Consider the following 23,603-nt stretch of genomic DNA (forward strand, 5'->3'; position numbering starts at 1 on the left):
CATGAAATGAGATTGAAGGGGGGCAGACTCAAGAAAAATGTCAGGAAGTATTTTTTCACGGAGAGAGTAGTGGATGCTTGGAATGCCCTCCCACGGGAGGTGGTGGAAATGAAAATGGTAACAGAATTCAAACACGCGTGGGATAAACATAAAGGAATCCTGTTCAGAAGGAATGGATCCTAAGGAGCTTAGCCGAGATTGGGTGGCAGAGATGGTGGCGGGAGGCGGGGATAGTGCTGGGCAGACTTACACGGTCTGTGCCCTGAAAAGGACAGGTACAAATCAAGGTAAGGTATACACAAAAAGTAGCACATATGAGTTTATCTTGTAGGGCAGACTGGTTGGACCATGCAGGTCTTTTTCTGCCGTCATTTTACTATGTTACTATTATAATGTACCTCCAGACATTTGCACTTGCATTGCAGTTGTTAAACGTTCACCACTTTCAAAATAAGACCATGTGTACTTCTCGTCTTCCAGTCTAACTCTACCACCTTTTCTGTGAATTGGTGCAATTTTCAAAAGGTAATTTATCAAAGCTTTTGAAAACTGGCCTCTTAAGTAGCATACACAATCATCCTTTAAAGTATGACTCAATTTTCAATCAATTAAATGGAGATTCCTCTATCTGTCCAAGACCACTGAAGACAAACTTCCAGACTTCCCTGTATGTGCTTCTGCCCTTAGACATAAGTTTATTTGTTCTCCAGAAGGCCAAATGTAATTTTCAAAATATTTAGCACATTTAGAAGGCAATTTTCATGGGTGCCAGCAGTTTGCAGGCTTATGGGTACTTTTTATCCACAGCCTGTAAGCTCATTTTCAAAGAGAAACTCTGTACAGAGTTCCCCTTTTAAAATGCATCAGTAGGCCCCTGGCACAGAGAATATTTAACCCATATACTTTGCAGAAGCAAATATGGGGTTAAGTTAATGAAAAGCAGGCCCAGGATGTGAAAATTAAATCCCATTCTTGCTTTTCTGGGCTCTGCCTTCCACTTTTCCCAGCATGGGGTATTTTTCTGGCAGTGCCTGGGGCTATTTTGGAAGGTTTGTTCTTTCCCCAACAGTAAACCTCTGGCTCAACTGCAAAAGTCCCTATCAAAATTACCATCTACTACTACTACTACTTAGCATTTCTATAGCGCTACTAGGGTTACGCAGCGCTGTACAAGTTAAAACATGGGGAAGGACAGTCCCTGCTCAAGAGAGCTTACAATCATGGAGGAGGACAATCAAAGCATAAAAATACCATTTAAAAAGCATCAAAGGAAAAGAGATTCTGTTACATTCGGCTAATGCATATTGTTTAGTTACAGTCAATTACTGTAAGAAAAGCGAACATAAATAGCAGGTATTCTCCGAGGACAGCAGGCTGATTGTTCTCACTGATGGGTCGGCGGCCCAGGAATGGAAATATGCATAGCAACAAAAAAGTTTGCTACAGCCTTCGAGCGTGCAGGGCGTGCGCACTGTGCGGCCATCTTCCCGCCCGTCGCGTGAGAGCCCCGCTCAGATAAGAAAGTAATAACAAGAAGAAGGACAACTCCAAAAGGGGAGGTGGGCGGGTTTGTAAGAACAATCAGCCTGCTGTCCTCGGAGAATACCTGCTGCAGGTATGTATCTTCGCTTTCTCCGAGGACAAGCAGGCTGCTTGTTCTCACTGATGGGGTATCCCTACTACTACTTAACATTTCTAGAGCGCTACTAGGGTTACGCAGCGCTGCACAATTTAACAAAGAAGGACGGTCGCTGCTTAAAGGAGCTTACACTCTAAAGGATGAAATGTCAAGTTGGGGTAGTCTAGATTTCCTGAGTAGAGATGTAGTGGTTAGGTGCCAAAGGCGACACTGAAGAGGTGGGCTTTGAGCAAGGATTTGAAGATGGGCAGGGAGGGGGCCTGGCGTATGGGCTCGGGGAGTTTGTTCCAGGCCTGGGGTGAGGCAAGGCAGAAATGGCGGAGCCTGGAGTTGGCGGTGGTGGAGAAGGGTACTGAAAGGAGGGATTTGTCTTGAGAGCGGAGGTTACGGGTAGGGACGTAAGGGGAGATGAGGGTAGAGAGGTAAGGAGGGGCTGCAGATCGAGTGCATTTGTAGGTTAGTAGGAGAAGCTTGAACTGTATGCGGTATCTGATCGGAAGCCAGTGAAGTGACTTGAGGAGAGGGGTGATATGGGTATATGGGTCAAGGTGGAAGATAAGACGTGCAGCAGAGTTCTGAACGGACTGAAGGGGGGATAGATGGCTAAGTGGGAGGCCGGTGAGGTTGCAGTAGTCAAGGCGAGAAGTAATGAGAGAGTGGATGAGAGTTCGGGTGATGTGCTCAGAGAGGAAGGGGTGAATTTTGCTAATGTTGTAGAGGAAGAAGCGACAGGTCTTGGCTATCTGCTGGATATGCGCAGAGAAGGAGAGGGAGGAGTCGAAGATGACACCGAGGTGGCGAGCAGATGAGACGGGGACGATGAGGGTGTTATCAAATGAGATAGAGAGTGAAGGGAGAGAAGTGGGCTTGGGTGTGAAGACAATGAGTTCGGTCTTGGCCATGTTCAGTTTCAGGTGGCGATTGGACATCCAGGCAGCAATGTCAGATAAGCAGGCCGATACTTTGGCCTGGGTTTCCGCAGTGATGTCTAGTGTGGAGAGATAAAGCTGGGTGTCGTCAACATAAAGATGATAGTGGAAACCATGAGATGAGATCAGGGAGTCCAGGGAAGAGGTGTAGATTGAAAAAAGAAGGGGTCCAAGGACAGATCCCTGAGGAACACCCACAGAGAGCGGGATAGGGGTGGAGGACGAACCATGGGTACGATGGGAGAGATAAGAGGAGAACCAGGAGAGGACAGAGCCCTGGAACCCAAAAGAAGACAATGTGTCAAGAAGTGGCGTAGCAGCCAGGCTCACTCAAAACAACAAAGAAAGGTCAATTGGGCCTCGCAACAGCGAGGACATAACAAGGATTGACCTATGAACGAGAACATCTAACTGAGAACAGAATAAAAATGGGCCTAGGGGGGTGGAGTTGGATCCTAAACCCTGAACAGCTTCTACAGCACCGACTGCCCGAACCAACTGTCGCGTCGGGTATCCTGCTGAAGGCAGTAGTGAGATGTGAATGTGTGGATCGATGACCATGTCGCAGCCTTGCAAATCTCTTCAATATTGGCTGACTTCAAGTGGGCCACCGACGCTGCCATGGCTCTAACACTATGAGCTGTGACATGACCCTCAAGAGTCAGCCCAGCTTGGGCATAAGTGAAGGAAATGCAATCTGCTAGCCAACTGGAAATGGTGCGTTTTCAGACTGCGACCGTTGGGATCAAAAGAAACAAACATTTGGGCGAACTGTCTCAAGGGATTTGTCAACTCCACGTAAAAGGCCAATGCTCTCCTGCAGTCCCAAGGATCTAGCGCCTTGCTATCACACCAGGCGGCAAACCTCCTCCATTTGAAAAAATAGCACCTCTTCGTGGAATCTTTCCTGGAAGCAAGCAAAACCCGGGAGACACCCTCAGAGAGACCCAAGGAAGCGAATTCTACGCTCTCAACATCCAGGCTGTGAGAACCAAAGACCGGAGGTTGGGATGTAGAAGTGACCCCTTGTTCTTGGTAATGAGGGCCGGAAATCACTCCAATCTCCACGGTTCTTCAGAGGACAACTCCAGAAGAAGAGGGAACCAGATCTGACGAGGCCAGAAAGGAGCAATCAGGATCATTGTTCCCCGGTCTTGCTTGAGTTTCAGCAAAGTCTTCCCTTCTAGAGGTATGGGAGGGAACGCATACAGCAGGCCTGTCCCCCAATGCAAGAGAAAGGCATGTTTGTGATTGACCTGAGTGGCAAAAAGATCCACCGAGGGGGTGCCCCACTCTCGGAAGATCTTTCTTACAACTCCCGAATTGAGTGACCACTCGTGAGGTTGCATTATTCTGCTTAATCTGTCGGCCAGACTGTTGTTTACGCCTGCTAGATACATGGCTTGGAGAAACATGCCGTGACGGCGAGCCCAAAGCCACATCTGGACAGCTTCCCGACACAGGGGGCGAGATCCGGTGCCCCCCTGCTTGTTGATGCACTACATGGCAACCTAATTGTCTGTCTGAATTTGGATGATTTGATTGGACAGCTGATCTCTGAAAGCCTTTAGAGCGTTGCAGACCGCTCGCAACTCCAGGAGATTGATCTGAAGACCTTTTTCCTGGAGGGACCAAACTCCTTGAGTGTGAAGCCCATCTACATGAGCTCCCCACCCCAGGAGGGATGCATCCATTGTCAGTACTTTTTGTGGTTGAGGAATTTGAAAAGGACGTCCCAAGGTCAAATTGGACCGAATTGTCCACCACTGAAGGGACGTGCGAAAATCGGTGGACAGCTGGATTGCATCCTCTAGATTCCCTGCAGCTTGATACCACTGAGAAGCTAGGGTCTATTGAGCTGATCTCATGTGAAGACGAGCCAAGGGTGTCACATGAACTGTGGAGGCCATATGGCCTAGAAGTCTCAACATCTGCCAAGCTGTGATCTGCTGAGACGTTCTGGCCATAGAAACTAGAGACAGAAGATTGGCTGCTCTCGCTTCTGGAAGATAGGCCCGAGCCGTCAGAGTCCAGTAGAGCTCCTATAAATTCCAGTTTCTGAACAGGGACTTAGGGGTAATTTATAACAAACCCGAGTAGCTCCAGCAGTTGAATAGTCATGTGCATGGACTGTAGAGCTCCTGCCTCTGAGGTGTTCTTCACCAGCCAATCGTTGAGATAAGGGAACACATGCACTCCCAGTCTGCGTAGTGATGCTGCAACTACTGCCAGGCATTTTGTAAAGACCATGGGCGCAGATGCCAGACCAAAGGGCAGCACACAATACTGGAAGTGCTGCGCTCCCAGTCGGAATCGAAGATACTTCCTGTGGGCTGGAAGTATCGGGATGTGTGTATAAGCATCCTTTAAGTCCAGAGAGCAGAGCCAATCGTTTTCCTGAATCATGGGTAGCAGGGTGCCCAGGGAAACCATCCTGAACTTTTGTGGGAGTAGGAATTTGTTCAGGGCCCTTAGGTCGCATCCCCCCTGTTTTCTTTTGCACAAGAAAGTACCTGGAATAGAATCCCAGCCCTTCTTGCCCTGGTGGAACGGGCTCGACCGCATTGGCGCTGAGAAGGGCGGAGAGTTCCTCTGCAAGTACCTGGGCAATTTGGAGGTCTGCAGATCAAATTGAGGGAGGTTATGAGAGGCCACCATTGGTGAAAAAATTTTAACCTCCCCCCGACCGGCATCACCATCATCTAATAACCTTCACACTTAAATTTCCTCCTGCCCAATCCCGTCCAATCTTAACCAATTTATCTAGGAATCTCCAGGCCATTGACCCTACTACCCTATCCTCCAATGTCTCAAACCTCTTCTCTACCACAGCACCATCCAAATCTGTCAATGATGCCGTCTCTTCGAAACAATACTATTCTATCCTCTGCCTTAGACACTCTTGCACCTCTCATGGCCCGTCCTATAAAATGTAAAATCCGCTACCTACATTCCTGTACCCGTTCCGCCGAACGCCTTTGGCTGAAATCTCATGCCCTTGCTGATTTCACTCACTTCACGTTCATGTTGACCTCCTTCCAACCTGCTCTTTTGCTTGCCAAACAGGACTACTACATCCAGCTGACTAATTCTCTCGGCTCAAACCCTTGACTTCTCTTCACCACACTAAACTCTCCTCAAGGTGCCTCCACCCCCAACTCCCCCCTCACTAACTCCCCAGACCCTAGCTGAGTTCTTCCATGACAAGATTCAAAAGATAAACCTCTAATTCTCTTCTAAACCACCCCCACCTCTCCCTCCCCTTGTCCGTTCCCCTATCTCCCCAACCCCTCCGTCCTTTTCCTCCTTTCCCGAAGTCACTAATGAAAAAACATCACATCTTCTCTCCTCCTCTAAACGAACTACCTGTTTCTCTGATCCCATTCCTACCCACCTTCTTAACACCATCTCTCCTACTATCACCCCTTTTATCTGTCATATCCTCAATCTTTCACTTTCCACTGCGACCGTTCCTGATGCCTTCAAACATGCTGTGGTCACACCACTCCTTAAAAAGCCTTCACGACCCCACCTGTCCTTCCAACTATCGACCCATCTCCCTCCTCCCCTTCCTTTCCAAATTACTTGAACGTGCCGTTCACCGCCGCTGTCTTTGACTTTCTTTCATCTCATGCTGTTCTTGACCCACTCCAATCTGGCTTTTGCCCTCTTCATTCAACTGAAACTGCACTCACTAAAGTTTCCAATGACCTGTTCCTAGCCAAATCCAAAGGTCTCTATTCTATCCTCATCCTTCTCGATCTATCCGCCGCTTTTGACACTGTTGATCACAACCTACTCCTTGATACACTGTCTTCACTTGGTTTCCAGGGCTCTGTTCTTTCCTGGTTCTCCTCCTACCTCTCGCTTCACACCTTTAGTGTACACTCTGGTGGATCCTCTTCCACTGCTATCCCTCTACCAATCAGTGTACCTCAGGGTTCTGTCCTCGGTCCTCTCCATCTACACTTCTTCCCTTGGCTCTCTGATATCATCCCATGGCTTTCAATACCATCTCTATGCTGACGACTCCCAGATCTACCTCTCTACCCCCGAAATCTCAACCAATATCCAGACCAATGTTTCAGCCTGCCTATTTGATATCGCTGCCTGGATGTCTCAACGTCATCTGAAACTTAACATGGCCCAAACCGAGCTTCTCATCTTTCCCCCTAAACCTACCTCTCCTCTCCCTCCTTTCTCTATTTCTGTGGATGGCACTCTCATTCTCCCTGTCTCATCAGCTTGTTACCTTGGGGTCATCTTCGACTCCTCTCTCTCTCCTTCTCTGCTCACATTCAGCAGATTTCCAAAACCTGTTGTTTCTTTCTCTATAACATCAGCAAAATCCTTCCCTTCATCTCTGAACACTCAACTAGAACCCTTATCCACACTCTTATCACCTCTCGCCTTGATTATTGCAACCTGCTTCTCACCGGCCTCCCACTTAGCCATCTCTCTCCTCTTCAATCAGTCCAAAACTCTGCTGCGTGACTCATTTTCTGCCAAAGTCGCTATGCTCCCATTAGCCCTCTACTCAAGTCACTTCACTGTCTCCCTATCCGTTTCAGCATTCAATTCAAACTTGTCTTATTGACCTATAAGTGCATTCACTCTGCTGCTCCCCAGTACCTTTCCACTCTTATCTCTCCCTACGCCCCCCCTCAGGTGCTCCGTTCTGTTGATAAATCTCTCTTATCTGTCCCCTTCTCCTCTACTGCTAATTCCAGACTTCGTTCCTTTTATCTCGTTGCACCTCACGCCTGGAATAGACTTCCCGAGCCTGTATGTCTAGCCCCGTCTTTGGCCGTTTTCAAGTCCAGACTAAAAGCCCACCTCTTTGCCACTGCTTGTGATTCCTAACCCTGTCCTTTTATCCCCACCTCTTTATTCCCTTGCCTCTTAGTTGTTCTGTCTGACTGTTTACCTGTCTTATTTAGATTGTAAGCTCTTTGAGCAGGGACTGTATGGTGTACATCGCTGCGTATGCCTTGTAGCGCTATTTATTTTATTTTTGTTACATTTGTACCCCGCGTTTTCCCACTCATGGCAGGCTCAATGCGGCTTACATATTGTATACAGGTACTTATTTGTACCTGGGGCAATGGAGGGTTAAGTGACTTGCCCAGAGTCATAAGGAGCTTGCCTGTGCCTGAAGTGGGAATCGAACTCAGTTCCCCAGGACCAAATTCCACCACCCTAACCACTAGGCCACTCCTCCACTTATTGTAGTAGTGATGGTCTCCGGACAGCCATTACCTGCGCTCCTGGAGTCTATGTCATCCCCGGTGCTAACATCGACGCCGCCAACCTCGGTACCGCGGTTGACGCCGAGGAACCGGACAAAGCTCCGAAAAGTTGGTCCCGAAGAGCTTGTCTCGACGCCTGTGTCTGCTTTTTCAAGCTAAGACACAACTTACATGCATCTGGGCGATGGTTGAGCCCAAGGCACTGAAGACCCCATGCGTGGGGGTCAGTACCCGAGATCGTCCGGTTGCAACGAGTACACTTCTTGAAGCCGCTGGGAGTCCTCGATGACCTGGACGGAAAAATAGCGGCGGCGAAGTAAAAATTCTCGATTGTGCCAATAAAAAAAGGCACAAAAATGAGAAATGCGTATGTGTGGCCAAAGATGAAAGGAAACTTAAAGGGGCCAAACTAAGAAATAAAGGATTTTTTTTTTTTTTAAACTGTGAAGACAGGGTAAGGAAAAAACTAAAAGGGAGAGAAAAAAACGTGAAACAGACGGCGAAAAACCGAAGGCTCTTTCACTGGGCTGAGGAGAGAGACTGACAAGCAGCCACTCTCCACCGCAGAAAAAGAAAGAACTGAGCAAGGCTCTCGTGTGAAGGGCGGGAAGATGGCTGCGGTGCGCACACCCCACGCGCTCAAAGTCTCTTGCAAACTTTTATTTGCTATGGAAGATTTCCGTTCCTGGGCTGCCATGGACGCCGACCCATCAGTGAGAACAAGTAGCCTGCTTGTCCTGGGAGAAAAGGCATTATAGCCAAGACTTTGATTATTTCCGAACCTATGTATGGGTAAAAGAATCCACATTATTTAGCAATGCAGGTACTTTTATCCACAGACATAAGAGGTGTTCCTGAGGGCAGAACTGGAACAATGCACATTATTTGGTTTATTGTTTCTCCAAGGGTAATTTTTCTGTTAGACAATAATAAAAGAAGAACTACCCAAGTAGGGACGTGGAGAACATATCTTGCTCAGGTAGTCCACTTGAGAAAAATACTTTTCATCATTGATTTCATTCACGGATCAAAGATAGAGCATTCAGGTGGGCCTCACGGACTATCTGGAACCGATGCACTCGGAATACATGCATGTGGGCCTCATGGTCTACCTGGAACCGAGTCATACTTAGGGAGGGGAGAAAGAGACTAAGCGAGGGCGCCCCCCCCCCCCCCCTCGAGGGACCGGAGCACCAGCAACACCCTTGGTGCTGGTAAACAAGGAGACAGGGTAGCTTACATAGAGACACGTCAAGTGAGGGACTGATAAGATACTGTAGGCAAAGACCCTCAGTAAACAGGGAGAGCGGAGCCTAACACACACACCAGTACAGAAAGGGACAGTGCTCAGCACTACAGGAGGTAGTACAGTAAAGGAAGTACTGAAACAAAGGGAGGACTGCAATAACAAATAACTGCCAGAAGCAGAGAAGCTCTGCAGACAAAAGGTTAAACCCAGCTGAGCACTCAAACAGAAACCAGAGCCAGGGAATACTGCATACAACGGGGAAGCAGAGAAGCTCTGCAGACAAAGGGTTAAACCCAGCTGCACAGGTGGCCCAACTGTTTGGGAAAGCTAGAGGGGGTGGGGTTAGGGGGTGGGGCCAGGGGCAGAATTTACATCCATAATTTATTTATTTATTGCATTTGTATCCCACATTTTCCCACCTATTTGCAGGCTCAATGTGGCTTACATAGTTTTGTTATGACAATATCATTCCAAGATATCAGATACATTTGGTAATGTGCAGAGATTAAGCAAGGGGAGAAAGAAGGAAGTGATTAGGGGGAAGTATAGAAGGTGGACTTTCATAACTGGGTGGGCTGGTGAAGTGGATTAGTGAGGCTATAGTTTCTCTTTGTAGGCCTTGTTGAAGAAATATGTCTTCAGAGATTTGCGAAAGTTAGTTATTTCGTCGCTTGTTTTCAGGTCTGTAGATAATGCATTCCATAACTGCGTGCTCATGTAAGAGAAGGTAGTGGCATGCATCAGCTTGTATTTTAGTCCTTTACAGCTGGGGAAGTGCAGATTGAGAGATTTGTGGGATGATCTTGTGGCGTTTCTGGGAGGTAGGTCCACGAGGTTTAGCATGTAGATTGGGGCGTCTGCGTGAATGATTTTGTGTACAATCGTGCAGATCTTGAACGCAATGCATTCCTTAAGTGGGAGCCAGTGAAGTTTCTCTCTTAGGGGTTTTGCACTTTCATATTTAGTTTTTCCAAATATGAGTCTGGCGGCAGTATTTTGGGCTGTTTGGAGTTTTTTGATGGTCTGTTCTTTGCAGTAGGTCCAGATGGCTTATTACCATTGACTGTACCAGGGTACGGAAGATGTATCACGGGAAGAAGGGTTTTACTCGTCTGAGTTTCCACATGGCGTGGAACATCTTTTTCGTCGTGTTCTTCACATGGGCATCGAGAATGAGGTTTCGATCAATGGTAACGCCAAGAATTTTCAAGTTTTCTGAGACAGGAAGAGAGCACTATGGTGTGATTATGGTGGAGAAGCTTTTTGTGTTGTGAGGTGAGTACAAGACATTGTGTTTTTGCTGCGTTAAGTTTTAATTGGAATGCATCCGCCCAGGTGTGCACGATTTGGAGGCTTTGGTTGATCTCGTTGGTGATTTCATTTAGATCATGTTTGAACGGGATATAAATTGTGACATCGTATGTAGGGGTTGAGGTTTTGATTGGCTAGAAGTTTCATCATTGTCTGACAACACACAGAAAAAAAATAAGTAAAAATAAAATAGTCACAATTAATACCTTTTATTAAATTTAGATATTAGATATGCATCATATGTGAAAAAATAAAGTGGTTGCTCAAAGCATGCTAACTACAATCGCTCAACTGCAAAACACTATGCACAACTTTGTGCTAAAACACACTCAGAACCTTATTGTACCATAAATATTACACTGGGCAGACCCTAATACATCAATAAACCACCCATACGGAAAATGCAGACCGTCAACAATTTGAAACAAGGGATCATAATATCACAATTCTCATGTAGAGCCACAAAACACCCTTTTAGAGTGGATAGTGTTCGCAATGAGCTCCTTTTATTAATGACCATATGTAGATCCTTCAAGATTTAGGCTCTACACCCTTTCTGATGTTTTGGTGCCACCTCAGTAAGGCCAACACACAGTCTCTCCACTGCAAAACACTATACACAAACTTCTGCAAAAACACACTCATAACCTTACCAAACCATAACAGCACTAATTCCAAGGAGAGGCGAAACTACACACATGCACAGAGCTAACAGCTCACACAGATCAAAGGGAGGCTTCAGCAGATTTAGAGTAAACGCCAAGCAGGGGTTGATGGGAGGGGTGAGCTTAAGTAGACAGACTGATATCAGCTCAGCCCCTGACGGATCAATCAGGAGTGGTTTAAAGCATTCCCCTGTCTGACTAGCAGGATTCAAACAGAAACATAACAGAATCATAACAGAGGGTAGGCATCCCCGTTTAGCAGGACGTGTATTGTGGGGGGCTCCTGAGAGGTGGGGTACAGCGGTGCCCAATATTGAGTGGTATTATTTTGCTGCCCAACTGTGGATGATTATAGACTGGGAGAGGGGGAAAACAAAGCCAGCTAGTCAGGTGGAGCAGTCGTATAGCCCTCATAGGCCAATGAGTTCCTACTTGTGGACTACTGAAGGAGTGGGAGTGATTTTGGCTGGGATACAAAATCCATTTGTGAGGCATCTGGTGGAACTGTGGGGAAAGGTATGGAGGAAATGGGGCCAGACTGATAGTGTATCTACACTTGCGTCTTTGTGATGCGATGGGAGCCAAAATTTGAGGCTAGGAGAGAAAATACCATATTTGTGCGGTGGGAACAAATGGGTATATTGAATTTCCGAGTTTTGATACGCTGTGCTCCATGTATGGTCTGCCCGGGGGAGACAGTTTTTTCCTATTTACAGATTCAACACTTTGTGGGAACACTGGGTTGGAGGGAGGAGAACCCTCAAGAGATGAAAAGTTTGGAAAACCTGTGGCTTTTATTGAAGAGGGTGCCCAGACCCAGTGATATATAAATTTTTTCGGGGATGGGATCCCAGACCATTTAGCTTTCAGGGGGCTTGGGAAGCAGATTTAAATTGTAGTTTTTCCAATCAGGAGTGGGAAGCTATTTGTGGGGAGGTTCAGAAAGTTTCAGTGTGTGTCTTGGCTTAACCTATCATTAATCCTCAGAAGCTTAGCGGAGATTGGATGGCAGAACCGGTGGTGGGAGGCGGAACTAGTGCTAGGCAGACTTCTACGGTCTATGCCCTGAAAATGGCAGATACAAATCAAAGTCAGGTATACACATAAAGCAGCACATATGAGTTTATCTTGTTGGGCAGACTGGATGGACCGTACAGGTCTTTCTCTGCCGTCATCTACTATGTTTTGGTGCAGGAAAATGCATATAAAGTTCTCACTAGATGGTATTACACACCGGAGAGGCTGCAGCGGATGTACCCGGGTACTTCGGGTCTATGCTGGAGGTGTAACTCACAATTGGGATCATTCTTACATATTTTTTATTTATTTATTTATTTAAGATTTTCATTTACAAGTTGCACTTATAAACAAAAGAAAAATAGCAGATAATACATTGCGTATTTAATTTTTAACAAAGAAAGAAAACAATAAAGCTTTCATATGCCTCCTTAGACCAAAAGATAAAGTGGGGGGCGAAAATCTCATAATAGGAGTATTTTGAGGAAACAAATACAAAAAAAATAAATCATACAGCAAATGGCCTGACCTTAACCTGACAATATTAATTACACCGTCATTAATATACAGTCTATTTGATAATTTTCTTAGCTTCTATAAATGATCGCAGATGACTTGGATCGAAAAAAACATATTTGTTACCCTGATATTTCACGCAACATTTACAAGGATAAGCCAGTAAAAATGAGGCTCCCATTGCCCTAATCTCCTCTCTGAAAGCCAAAAAGGCTTTACGTCGTTCTTGAGTAGTCTTTACAACATCTGGAAATACCCAAATCTTTTGTCCACAGAAAGTTTTTGAGGAATTTTTGAAATATAATTTCATCAAGGAATTTAACAGAAATCAAACAAAATAAAACATGGAAAAGAAAATAAGATGATACCTTTTTTATTGGACTTAACTAAATACATTAGCTTTCGAAAGTTACCCTTCTTCGTCAGATCGGAAAAGGGCAACCTTCAACAGCTAATCAAGAAATGTATTAAGTTATGTCCAATAAAAAAGGTATTATCTTATTTTCTTTTCCATGTTTTATTTTGATTTCTAAACAAATCGGAGAAAATTTTTCTTCACCCAACGTGTAATTAAACTCTGGAATTCGTTGCCGGAGAAAGTGGTGAAGGCGGTTAGCTTAGCAGAGTTTAAAAAGGGGTTGGACGGTTTCCTAAAGGACAAGTCCATAAACCGCTACTAAACGGACTTGGAAAAATCCAAAATTCCAGGAATAACATGTATAGAATGTTTGTACGTTTGGGAAGCTTGCCAGGTGCCCTTGGCTTGGATTGGCCGCTGTCGTGGACAGGATGCTGGGCTCGATGGACCCTTGGTCTTTTCCCAGTATGGCATTACTTATGTACTTATGAACACGGCTACCACACCTCTCTAATCAAGGAATTTAAATCCTGTTCAAAGACAAAAGAAATATGCAGTGAACTTCGACGTTCTTTAACCTCTGATAGAGAATCTTCTAGAAGCTCTGAAATATTTAGTGTATCCATATCCAAATTTTGGTTTTGAGGAACTCTGTCATTTGTAGTTTTTGAAGAAGGAAGGTAATATATTTTATTGACCGGTGGGATTGCAGCTTGTGGATATTTAAGAATTTCAACCAGGTATTTTTTGAAAAATTCAAGCGCTGATATCCCTCTGGCCAGCGGAAAATTCAACATTCTCAAATTCAATCTCCTGTTAAAATTTTCAATTTGTTCTAATTTACGAGCAGTCATAGTTTTATCCTTAATCAACATGTCCATAGTAGTTTTTAAAGCTTGATGGTCAGCCTGAATTTGTGTTACTCGTGTCAACATATCTTGCTTAACATCTTCAAGAGCTAGGGTTAGAGAGTCTACTTTATTTACTAACATTGTAGTTTCTTGTGACACTTTAGTAACCGTAACCGTTAAATTTTGTAATATTGTCCAAATAGACTGCAAAGTTACCTCCCTGGGAGCCTCTACATCTGCTTCCATGTTCGTAACTGCTGTGTCCCTAGGTGAGAAGCTGCCGCTCAAGGCTAAACCGCTATCGACTTCCGGCGCAGCTAGCCGCTGTAACTCCTCTCGAAGGACCGCAGAACAGGGAGGACGGAATCCGGCGGAGAGAGTGATATTTCATGCTCCTCCGACAGCCGAAACAGCGGGACTCAACGTTCCGGTATTAGTCTGGGAGTCAGATGCATAGCGAAAGAGCGTCTGTTGGACTGGAGAAGAAGTTCTTGCCGGCAGCAGCACGGCTTTCACCACTGCCTTCCTTTAGTATGTGGCATTAGACTTTCTTAAAATGAAACAATTCAATAAAGGAAAACAAAGGCTCTAGTCCTCACTACCCGCTCGCACGTACTCCAACTCAGGTCGCCATCTTGACTCCCCCCCCCCCCCGATCATTCTTATATATATATGGTGGACATGCCCCAGGGTGGTGCCCTTTTGGCAGGCTGTTATGAAGGCATTGGTAAAGTTGATTGGCTCATCCTTGCTGTGCCTCTTGGGCTTACATAATGAGAGGGACTCTTGGGAGGAGCGTAAATGGCTGCACTGGGTGTTGGCAGCAGCTAAGTGCCTCAGAGCACAGCATTGGAAAAGGGCAGACTCCCCGACATTGGGTGAATGGAAGTGCAAATGGAGCACCTAACGGCATACCGCAGGGAAGGGGTACTGTGACACAAAAGCGGATGGGCTCTATTACAACAGCGATTGACATGCATTTAGGATGGTGGAGTATTATAGGAGCTGGGTGGGTTTGGGGGGGGGAGGGGAGGGGCAGAGAGAGCATGTCCCAAAGAATCAGGGGGCATTCTTAAGTTAAGCAGGGGCTGGATGTGGTTGGTGGGGTGGGAGAGGTGATGGTGTATATTATGGGCGCACGGTCTGTTTGGGGAGCGGATACTGTTTATGGGACTATTTTGATAAAATGTGTTGTGGAGAAGTATATATAGTTAATACGCTAGTTCAAGATATTATAGTCCAGCAAATGATGGCCCCTGTGTGGGCAAATGTGAGCAAGATGTGCTCTTTGTGAAAATGACTGTTACAGAATTATTACAATAAAAATTTAAAGTGGAAAAATTATAAAGGGAACGGCTCCCCTATGAGGAAAGGCTAAACAAGTTAGAGCTTTTCAGTTTGGAGAAGAGATGGTGAATAGGAGACATGATAGAGGTCTATAAAATCATTTGAGGGGTGGAACAAGTAAACAGGAAATGGTTATTTACTCTTTCAAATAGTACTGGGACTACAGAACACTCCATGAAGCTAATGACTTTTGAAATAAATCCAAAAAAAATCAAGTTTTCACTTTAGGGTTAGTTAATCCTGTGGCAACCACCAGTTTTGGGGAAAGCGGTTAGCATAGCAGGGCTTAAAAAAGGTCTACACAAGTTCCTGCAGGAAGAGTCCCTAAACTATTACTAGCCATATAGACTTGGGAAAGCCACTGCTTAACCCCGGGTATCAGCAACAATTTGATCTTTTTTGGTATCCTGCAAGGCACTTGTGTCTTGGATTGGCCACTGTTAAATATGTGATGCTGGACCCAGCATGGCACTTATGTTCTTATATGATGAACTACCAAAATTCTCAATAGGGAGTTACCCAACAAGGATGTGTACAAGCAAATATTTCTGGTTTGTTTTCAGACTCTTTTTAGTTTATGTCAGACATTCACTTTAATAAATATATTTTTTTAATTTGCATTAGACTTTTTTTAACGTATACAATCCAATTCTACATTCTACTTCATAAGTTAATGAAACTAAATTAATTTTGCATATATTAAGGGGGGAGGGTATCAACACAGGCTACTGTAGATGGGTTATTTTACCATTAGCTTGTGATATTTTAATACAGGTCCCATTTTATGCAATGCAGCCTAGTTACTAAGAACCTGGGTTAAAAGTAAAATAACACATCTTAATGGTAACTCACGTTGATAGCTTCTCTCTAAATATTTTAAGGTACACCAGCAACCTGAATTGCACTAATAAATGCACATCCTTCTTACTCGGGTAAATTCCCGAGACCTGCCAGTGACCACCTTTAGTAGCAAGATCTAGCTATCAAGTTTCACAAAGCAGTTAAATTTATCAGGGCACATTCTGGGGTGGAGAAGGTGGAAGGAAGGAAAGCTCACACAGGGATTTGACTATTCCAGGGGCCCTGGATGGGCCCAGGTCCACCCATTCTCAGTCTGATCACCAATCAGGTTCCCAGGTGTCACTGATCCTGCACACAGCTGTAGTGTTCATTAGTTCAGCTTCAGTCAAGTGCCGTGCAACAGGAAGTGCCTCATTGAGGCTCTCATGATCAAAAGCCCCGCGCTGTTCCAAACAGCACTCTAAAAATAGCACTGGAACAGCGCAGGGCTTTACCACACCAATGATCAGAGATAATGCATGCAAATTTAAGCAGCGCTATTATCTCTGATCATGGGGTAGAAGTGCGGGCGAAATCCTCCCGTACTTGTTTGACAGGTCTGGGCTGTCAAAAGGCCAAACCTGTCAAACACAGGGGCTGGAGGTCTATGGGACCACCAGGCCCTGACTACCCCTGCCCCGAGTAAGGAAACACGGGGGCTGGAGGTCCGGCGGACCTCCGATCCCCCCCCCCCCCCCCAGATTTAGGGAGGGCTGGAGATCCGGTGGGTCTCCAGCCCCCCCCAAACCCCCCCAAACCCCCCGAAAATGGTAGTACTACTACTACTACTTAACATTTCTAGAGCGCTACCAGGGTTACGGAGCGCTGTACAGTTTAACAAAGAAGGACAGTCCCTGCTCAAAGGAGCTTACAATCTAAAGGACGAAATGTCAAGTTGGGGCAGTCTAGATTTCCTGAATAGAGGTAAAGTGGTTAGGTGCCGAAGGCGACATTGAAGAGGTGGGCTCTGAGTAAGGATTTGAAGATGGGTAGGGAGGGGGCCTGGCATATGGGTTCATGGAGTTTATTCCAAGCATGGGGTGAGGCGAGGCAGAAAGGGCGGAGCCTGGAGTTGGCGGTGGTGGAGAAGGGAACTGAAAGGAGGGAAATAGTAGTAGAAAATAGTAGTGGCCATCGGCCAAATCTTCTCCCACCCTCCCACCCAGTGAGTGACAGGGGGGGAGGGCTGGAGGTCCAGTGGACCTCCAGCCCACCCCAACTCCCCCCTCTCCCAGCGTTGTCCGTCCGATCCCTGGTGGTCCAGTGTAAAGGGACAACCCCCCTCCCAGCCACCCCTACCTTTAGTTGGAGGAGGGACGCAGCCTGCCTCCCTCCTCTTTCTTCTCTTGACGCCGCTGCAAAATGGGTGGGGCTACAGACTATGTAAGGGAGCGGATCGGACGGACAACGCTGAGGGGGGGGGAGTTGGGGTGGGCCACAGGTCCACCGGACCTCCAGACCCCCCCCCCCCCAGTCGCTCGCTGGGTGGGAGAGGATTTGGCCGGCGGCCACTACCATTTTCTACTACTACTATTTTCGGGGGGGGGGGGGGGGTTGGGGGGGCTGGATCTCCAGCCCCCTGTTGGCGTTTGCTTTGGAGGGGAACAGGGGCCTGCCAGCATGCAACCGCATGCTGGACAGGGCTCACCATTCCTCCCCAATGATCGGCAAACCCTAACGCCAGCTCAGAGCTGGTGTAGGGTTTTTCGCAGCCAGCGACCCAATCTTTGGCACGCTGGCCACTGATAATTGGGTAGGAATACCTAATACCCTGTTTAGCATGCATTTGCATGCTACTTGTGCTAAGAGCCCTCGAGCGCGTTGTTTCACGCGCTCGAGGGCTCTTATCATGGGGCGGTAGCAAACGCCGGCGCTAACAGCCTCTAGCGCCAGCGTTTGCTTTTGATCATGAGGGCACGAGAGCCATTGCAGCTCCAGTGACTTTTTTTTTTTTAACCTACCATCTCCTAAACAAGTAAGCAGCAGCCCTCCTGTCTTGCCTGCCTCATTTGCTGCTGCTCGGGTGTGGGGAGCCTCTGCTCTACTAGGCTAGGCTGTTTTTCCCATGCTTTGCTTCTGTAGCAGCTCTGCTCTCACTGCCTGCCCAAGTGAATCAGTCTGACACATCTTGGGTCTCTACTATCAGTGACCCTCCAGGACTCAGAGAAATCTGCAGCAAAGTCCAGAACCCCGCTGTTGCCTTTAAATAAGTGGGACTTGTCCCATGGCACAGGGGGAAATCTGGGTACTCATCCAGCCCAGCCCCAGACCAACACCAGGAGTCAGCAGCTGCCACAGAATTGGGAGTGAAGCTTTCTCCCCCCACCCCCCCCCCCCCCCCGGCTAACACATCCTGCTAGGAGCCAGCTTAGGCTGCCTCTCCAGCCCTACACCAAATGGACATTCATCAGGGTCTCATCCAGGGCAGTAAATTTCTGGAAGAAAGTTTTTGCAGTGCCCAGAGGCCACAGACTTCAGGTAAAAAATAAATAAATAAAAAGTTTTATATTATACTGGTGGGCTTCTGGATTATACTGGTGGGCTTCTGCAGTGTCCAGGTTAAAAACAGTCTTCTATTTCATGCTGCTGGAAGAGTGTGGGCTCTGCAATACGGAAGTAAAAAAAAATGTTTTGTTATTTTCGGAGCTTCTGTGTGGGCATAGGGAAGGGCAAGACTGAGGCCAGTTTATGGGGGATGGGAGGTAGGGAAGGGCAGGGCAGGGCTGGGCTGTGCTACAGGAGGATTTCAGAGATTGCAGGTTACCCAGTTTCAGGTGGAAATGTTGGGACAGTCCTGGATTTCTGACCACCCCACTTGCAGCACTGATTTCAATGGGCAGGATCAGGCACTGCAAATCCCACACTACTTTAGGTTATAAATTCTAAACCAGGACTGTCCCAAAATCTCCAGCCTGGAACTGTGTCATCTCTGAGACTCCTAATTTTTGGTCCTTTATTTTGAAATTGGTAAGGGGTGGTCTGTGTTCTGTATGTGACCGAGGTGAGAGATTCTATGGGGATCGATATGAGTCTGGCATTCCAATGGGAATGTCAGGAGGGAGAGAAAGCAGTAGAGCCAGAGGAAAGAAAGACTTCAAAGCTATTTGTCTGTTTTATGAATACAGCTTAATCGGGCATTTGCATCTGTTACAAAGCAGAGTTGGAAGGATATGTGCCATTTGCATGTTATTATTTTTCAGGATACTGTGATGTGTGTTGAGATGTTTGCCTTATAGTAGACATAAGTTATGGGATAATATAACTGTGTTTCCATTAAGTATTATGTGGTTTATGTTGATACAGGACAGCTATTGGGCTGGCTGTTTACTTACAAATCCATCATCCAGTGCACTCTAAAGGCATTATTTAGTAGTATCCCAAGAAACACTATTCACACCTATATACAAAGTGCCCACTCATGTTAGCTCTGGGCCCACCCAAAATGTCAAGTCTGGCTACGCCACTGGAAAAATCATAGACTAACTTCAGGTAAAGCAGGTTCCAAAGCTAATTTTCAAAGAAAAGGATAGTATTTATTTGAAAACTAACTTAAAGGTCTTCAGTGACGTACCTGAGCTTTTGAAAACTGACCCTGAACCTTTACAGAGTAGAATGACATTGTGTAATACAATTCATTCCTACTTTTGCACCATAAAAATATTCCAACCTTCTGATCCAGTGAAGCAATTTCCTGTTGATTGGTTGTTGATGCAAGAAAATTATTCATCTGCGCTTTTAAAGGGTCATCCACTTCCACGTCAATATCATAGCAGGCCGTCTTCTTCTGGTCATTGGGATCCACACTAGAAGGGCCAGACAAAGCATGAATGCTTGAAATCTACTAGCTACACCAATCTCTCAGTAAATCAAAGGTTTGGAGGGCTTTCTATAAAGCAGTATGTATTGAGCAGGAAAAATATTAAAAAATGCCTTATCTTCTATCTTGTACTACTACTAAAGACGAGGAACACGGGGAGGAATACCGGAGGAAACTGAAAGAAGCCAAGAGAGAGGTACGTCTGGCGAAAGCGCAAGCGGAAGAACAAATGGCTAGAAAGGTAAGGAGGGGTGACAAAAATTTCTTCAGGTATATTAGTGAAAGGAGAATGACTAAAAAGGGAATTGTGAGACTAAAAGATACTGCAAACCGCTATGTAGATAATGATGAAGAAAAGGCAAATTTGCTAAATAGATACTTTTGTTCTGTTTTTACTGAAGAAAATCCGGGAGAAGGACCACGATGGACTAGCAAAAGTTCATTTGAGAATGGAGTGGATATAGCACCGTTCACGGAAGAGAGTGTGTATCAACAACTAGAAAAACTAAAGGTGGACAAAGCCATGGGACCAGATGGGATCCACCCCAGGATATTGAGGGAGCTCAGAGAGGTTCTGGCGGGTCCTCTTAAAGATTTGTTTAATAAATCCTTAGAAATGGGAGAGGTTCCGAGGGATTGGAGAACGGCGGAGGTGGTCCCTCTTCACAAAAGTGGTGATAGGGAAGAAGCTGGAAACTACAGGCCGGTAAGCCTCACTTCGATTACTGGAAAAGTAATGGAAGCGATGCTGAAGGAAAGGATAGTGAATTTCCTGGAAGAAAATGAGTTGCAAGATCCGAGACAACATGGTTTTACCAAAGGGAAATCGTGCCAAACAAATCTCATTGAATTCTTTGATTGGGTGACCGGAGAATTGAACCGTGAACGTGCTATAGACGTAATCTACTTAGATTTCAGCAAGGCTTTTGACACGGTTCCCCACAGGAGGCTCTTAAATAAACTGGATGGGCTGAAGATAGGACCCAAAGTGGTGAACTGGATTAGGAACTGGTTGACGGACAGGCGCCAGAGGGTGGTGGTGAATGGAGTTCGCTCGGAGGAGGGAAAGGTGAGTAGTGGAGTGCCTCAGGGATTGGTGCTGGCGCCGATTCTGTTCAATATATTTATGAGTGACATTGCCGAAGGGTTAGAAGGTAAAGTTTGCCTATTTGCAGATGATACTAAGATTTGTAACACAGTGGACACCCCGGAGGGAGTGGAAAACATGAAAAAGGATCTGAAAAAGCTAGAAGAATGGTCTAAGGTTTGGCAATTAAAATTCAATGCGAAGAAATGCAAAGTGATGCACTTAGGGAGTAGAAATCCAAGAGAGGCGTATGTGTTAGGCGGGGAGAGTCTGCTAGGTACGGATGGGGAGAGGGATCTTGGGGTGATAGTATCTGAGGATCTGAAGGCGATGAAACAGTGTGACAAGGCGGTGGACGTAGCTAGAAGGTTACTAGGCTGTATAGAGAGAGGTGTGACCAGCAGAAGAAAAGAGGTGTTGATGCCCCACCTGGAGTATTGTGTTCAGTTTTGGAGGCCATATCTTGCTAAGGATGTAAAAAGAATTGAAGCGGTGCAAAGAAAAGCTACGAGGATGGTATGGGATTTGCGTTACAAGACGTATGAGGAGAGACTTGCGGACCTGAACATGTATACCCTGGAGGAAAGGAGGAACAGGGGTGATATGATACAGACGTTCAAATATTTGAAAGGTATTAATCCGCAAACGAACCTTTTCCGGAGATGGGAAGGCGGTAGAACGAGAGGGCATGAAATGAGATTGAAGGGGGGCAGACTCAAGAAGAATGTCAGGAAGTATTTTTTTCACGGAGAGGGTGATGGATGCTTGGAATGCCCTCCCGCGGGAGGTGGTGGAGATGAAAACGGTAACGGAATTCAAACATGTGTGGGATAAACATAAAGGAATCCTGTGCAGAAGAAAGGGATCCTCAGGAGCTTAGCCTAGAATGGGTGGCAGAGCTGGTGGTTGGGAGGCGGGACTAGTGCTGGGCAGACTTATACGGTCTGTGCCAGAGCCGGTGGTGGGTGGCAGGGATAGTGCTGGGCAGACTTATACGGTCTGTGCCAGAGCTGGTGGTTGGGAGGCGGGGTTGGTGGTTGGGAGGCGGGGATAGTGCTGGCAGACTTATACGGTCTGTGCCAGAGCCGGTGGTGGGTGGCAGGGATAGGGCTGGCCAGACTTATATGGTCTGTGCACTGAAGAGGACAGTACAAATTAAAAAAGTAGCACATATGAATTTATCTTCTTGGGCAGACTGGATGGACCGTGCAGGTCTTTTTCTGCCGTCATCTACTATGTTACTATGTTACTACTATTTTATCATTTTTATAGCGCTACTACACAAAACATAGGCTCTGTCAAACAGGGACAGTATCTATTCAACAGAGACAAACAGGACAAATAAGGGATTACAGAGTTATTTATTACAGGAATAATTAAACATAGACAGGTGAATAGGGGGTTAAGACTTAAAAGCACCCTCAAAAAGGTGGCTTTCATCTTAGATTTGATTAGGGCCAGAGATGGTTCTTGATGTACCAACTGAGGAACTGTATTCCAGACACACTGTGCAGAAAAAGTAAAGGATCGGAGTCTGGAGTTGGCAGAGAAGGATACAGGTAGGAGAGATTTACCCGACAAACTGAGTTCACAGGGAGGGGTGGGGGGGGGAGATAAGAGAGGAGAGATACTGGGGAGCTGCAGAATGAATGCACTTGTAAGTATTAAGAGGCATTTAAACTGTATATGGAAATGGATAGGGAGCCAATGAAGTGACTTGAAAAGGAGTTATGCGAGTATAGCGACACTGACAGAGGATAAGCCATGCAGTAGAATTTTGGACAGACTGAAGGGGAGAGAGATGGTTTAGTGGGGAGACCGGTGAAAAGCATATTGCAGTAATCGAAGCATGAGGTGATAAGAGTGTGCATAAGGGTTTTGGTAGTGTGCTCAGAAAGGAAGTGATGAATTTTGGAGATACAGAGGAAGAAATTAGGTTTTAGAAGTCTGTTGGATATGTGCAGAATAAAAGTAAAAGATGACTCCATAGTTATGAGCTGACAAGACAGAGGGGTTGAGAGTGTTATACAGAAACAGAGAACTTCCAATCTTGTTCATCTGTTTTTTCTTTCCTATCCATAATTGTAGCTTATTCATTGTCAACTGCCTTGATGCCTTGAAACTTGAGGAGAGCTAGGTTTAGGTAATAAGAAGTTAAGTTTTGGCCATGTTTAGTTTCAGATGAAGGAGAGACATCCAGCATCAATGTCGGACAAGAAGACTGAAACTTGAGCCTGGATTCCGGCTGAAATTTCTGGTGTGGAGAGGTAGATCTGGGAATCATCAGAATAAAGATGATACTGAAAATCATGGGAGGAGATCAGAGCACCAAGGGAATAAGTATAGATAGGAAAGAGAATATGTCCCAAGACAGAGCCCTGAGGTACAGAATGACACGGGGACAAAGTTTGTCCCTGTCCCCACCTTCTTTCTGCCTTCTTTCTGCAGCGAGCAACCTGCCTACGTGGAAACAAGAAGTCGCAATAGAGTGAAGGCTTTGTGCTTCCATTGCTAATGCTGCCGGCAGCCTGGAAGATGGAAAGGCTGCAGCGGGAACACAGCAGAGAGGTGAAGGAGTGACACCGGAGTTTGCAGGGAGGAGGGAGAGTGCGGCACAGGACCCAGCGGGGGGTGGGGAGAGCGAGCGACACTGGCTGGCCTTGGAAGGAAGGAGAGAGAGAGGACGGGAAAAAGGTAGGCGTCCGTTTTACCACGGCTGCAGAGGTTA

At 46.2% G+C, this 23,603-nt stretch overlaps 1 protein-coding gene across 1 annotated transcript in view; it reads right to left on the reverse strand.

The window, feature by feature from the left end:
* SMARCD2 (SWI/SNF related, matrix associated, actin dependent regulator of chromatin, subfamily d, member 2) overlaps nt 1-23,603 on the reverse strand; it is a 234,228-nt gene that overhangs the window by 12,440 nt on the left and 198,185 nt on the right. The window contains exon 10 of the mRNA XM_030221750.1: nt 19,639-19,774. Coding sequence (XP_030077610.1) covers nt 19,639-19,774 — 136 coding nt within the window. The remainder of the gene's footprint in view (nt 1-19,638; nt 19,775-23,603) is intronic.

The sequence above is a fragment of the Microcaecilia unicolor genome, chromosome 12 (assembly GCF_901765095.1).
Source record: "Microcaecilia unicolor chromosome 12, aMicUni1.1, whole genome shotgun sequence".
Taxonomy (NCBI): Eukaryota; Metazoa; Chordata; class Amphibia; order Gymnophiona; family Siphonopidae; genus Microcaecilia; species Microcaecilia unicolor.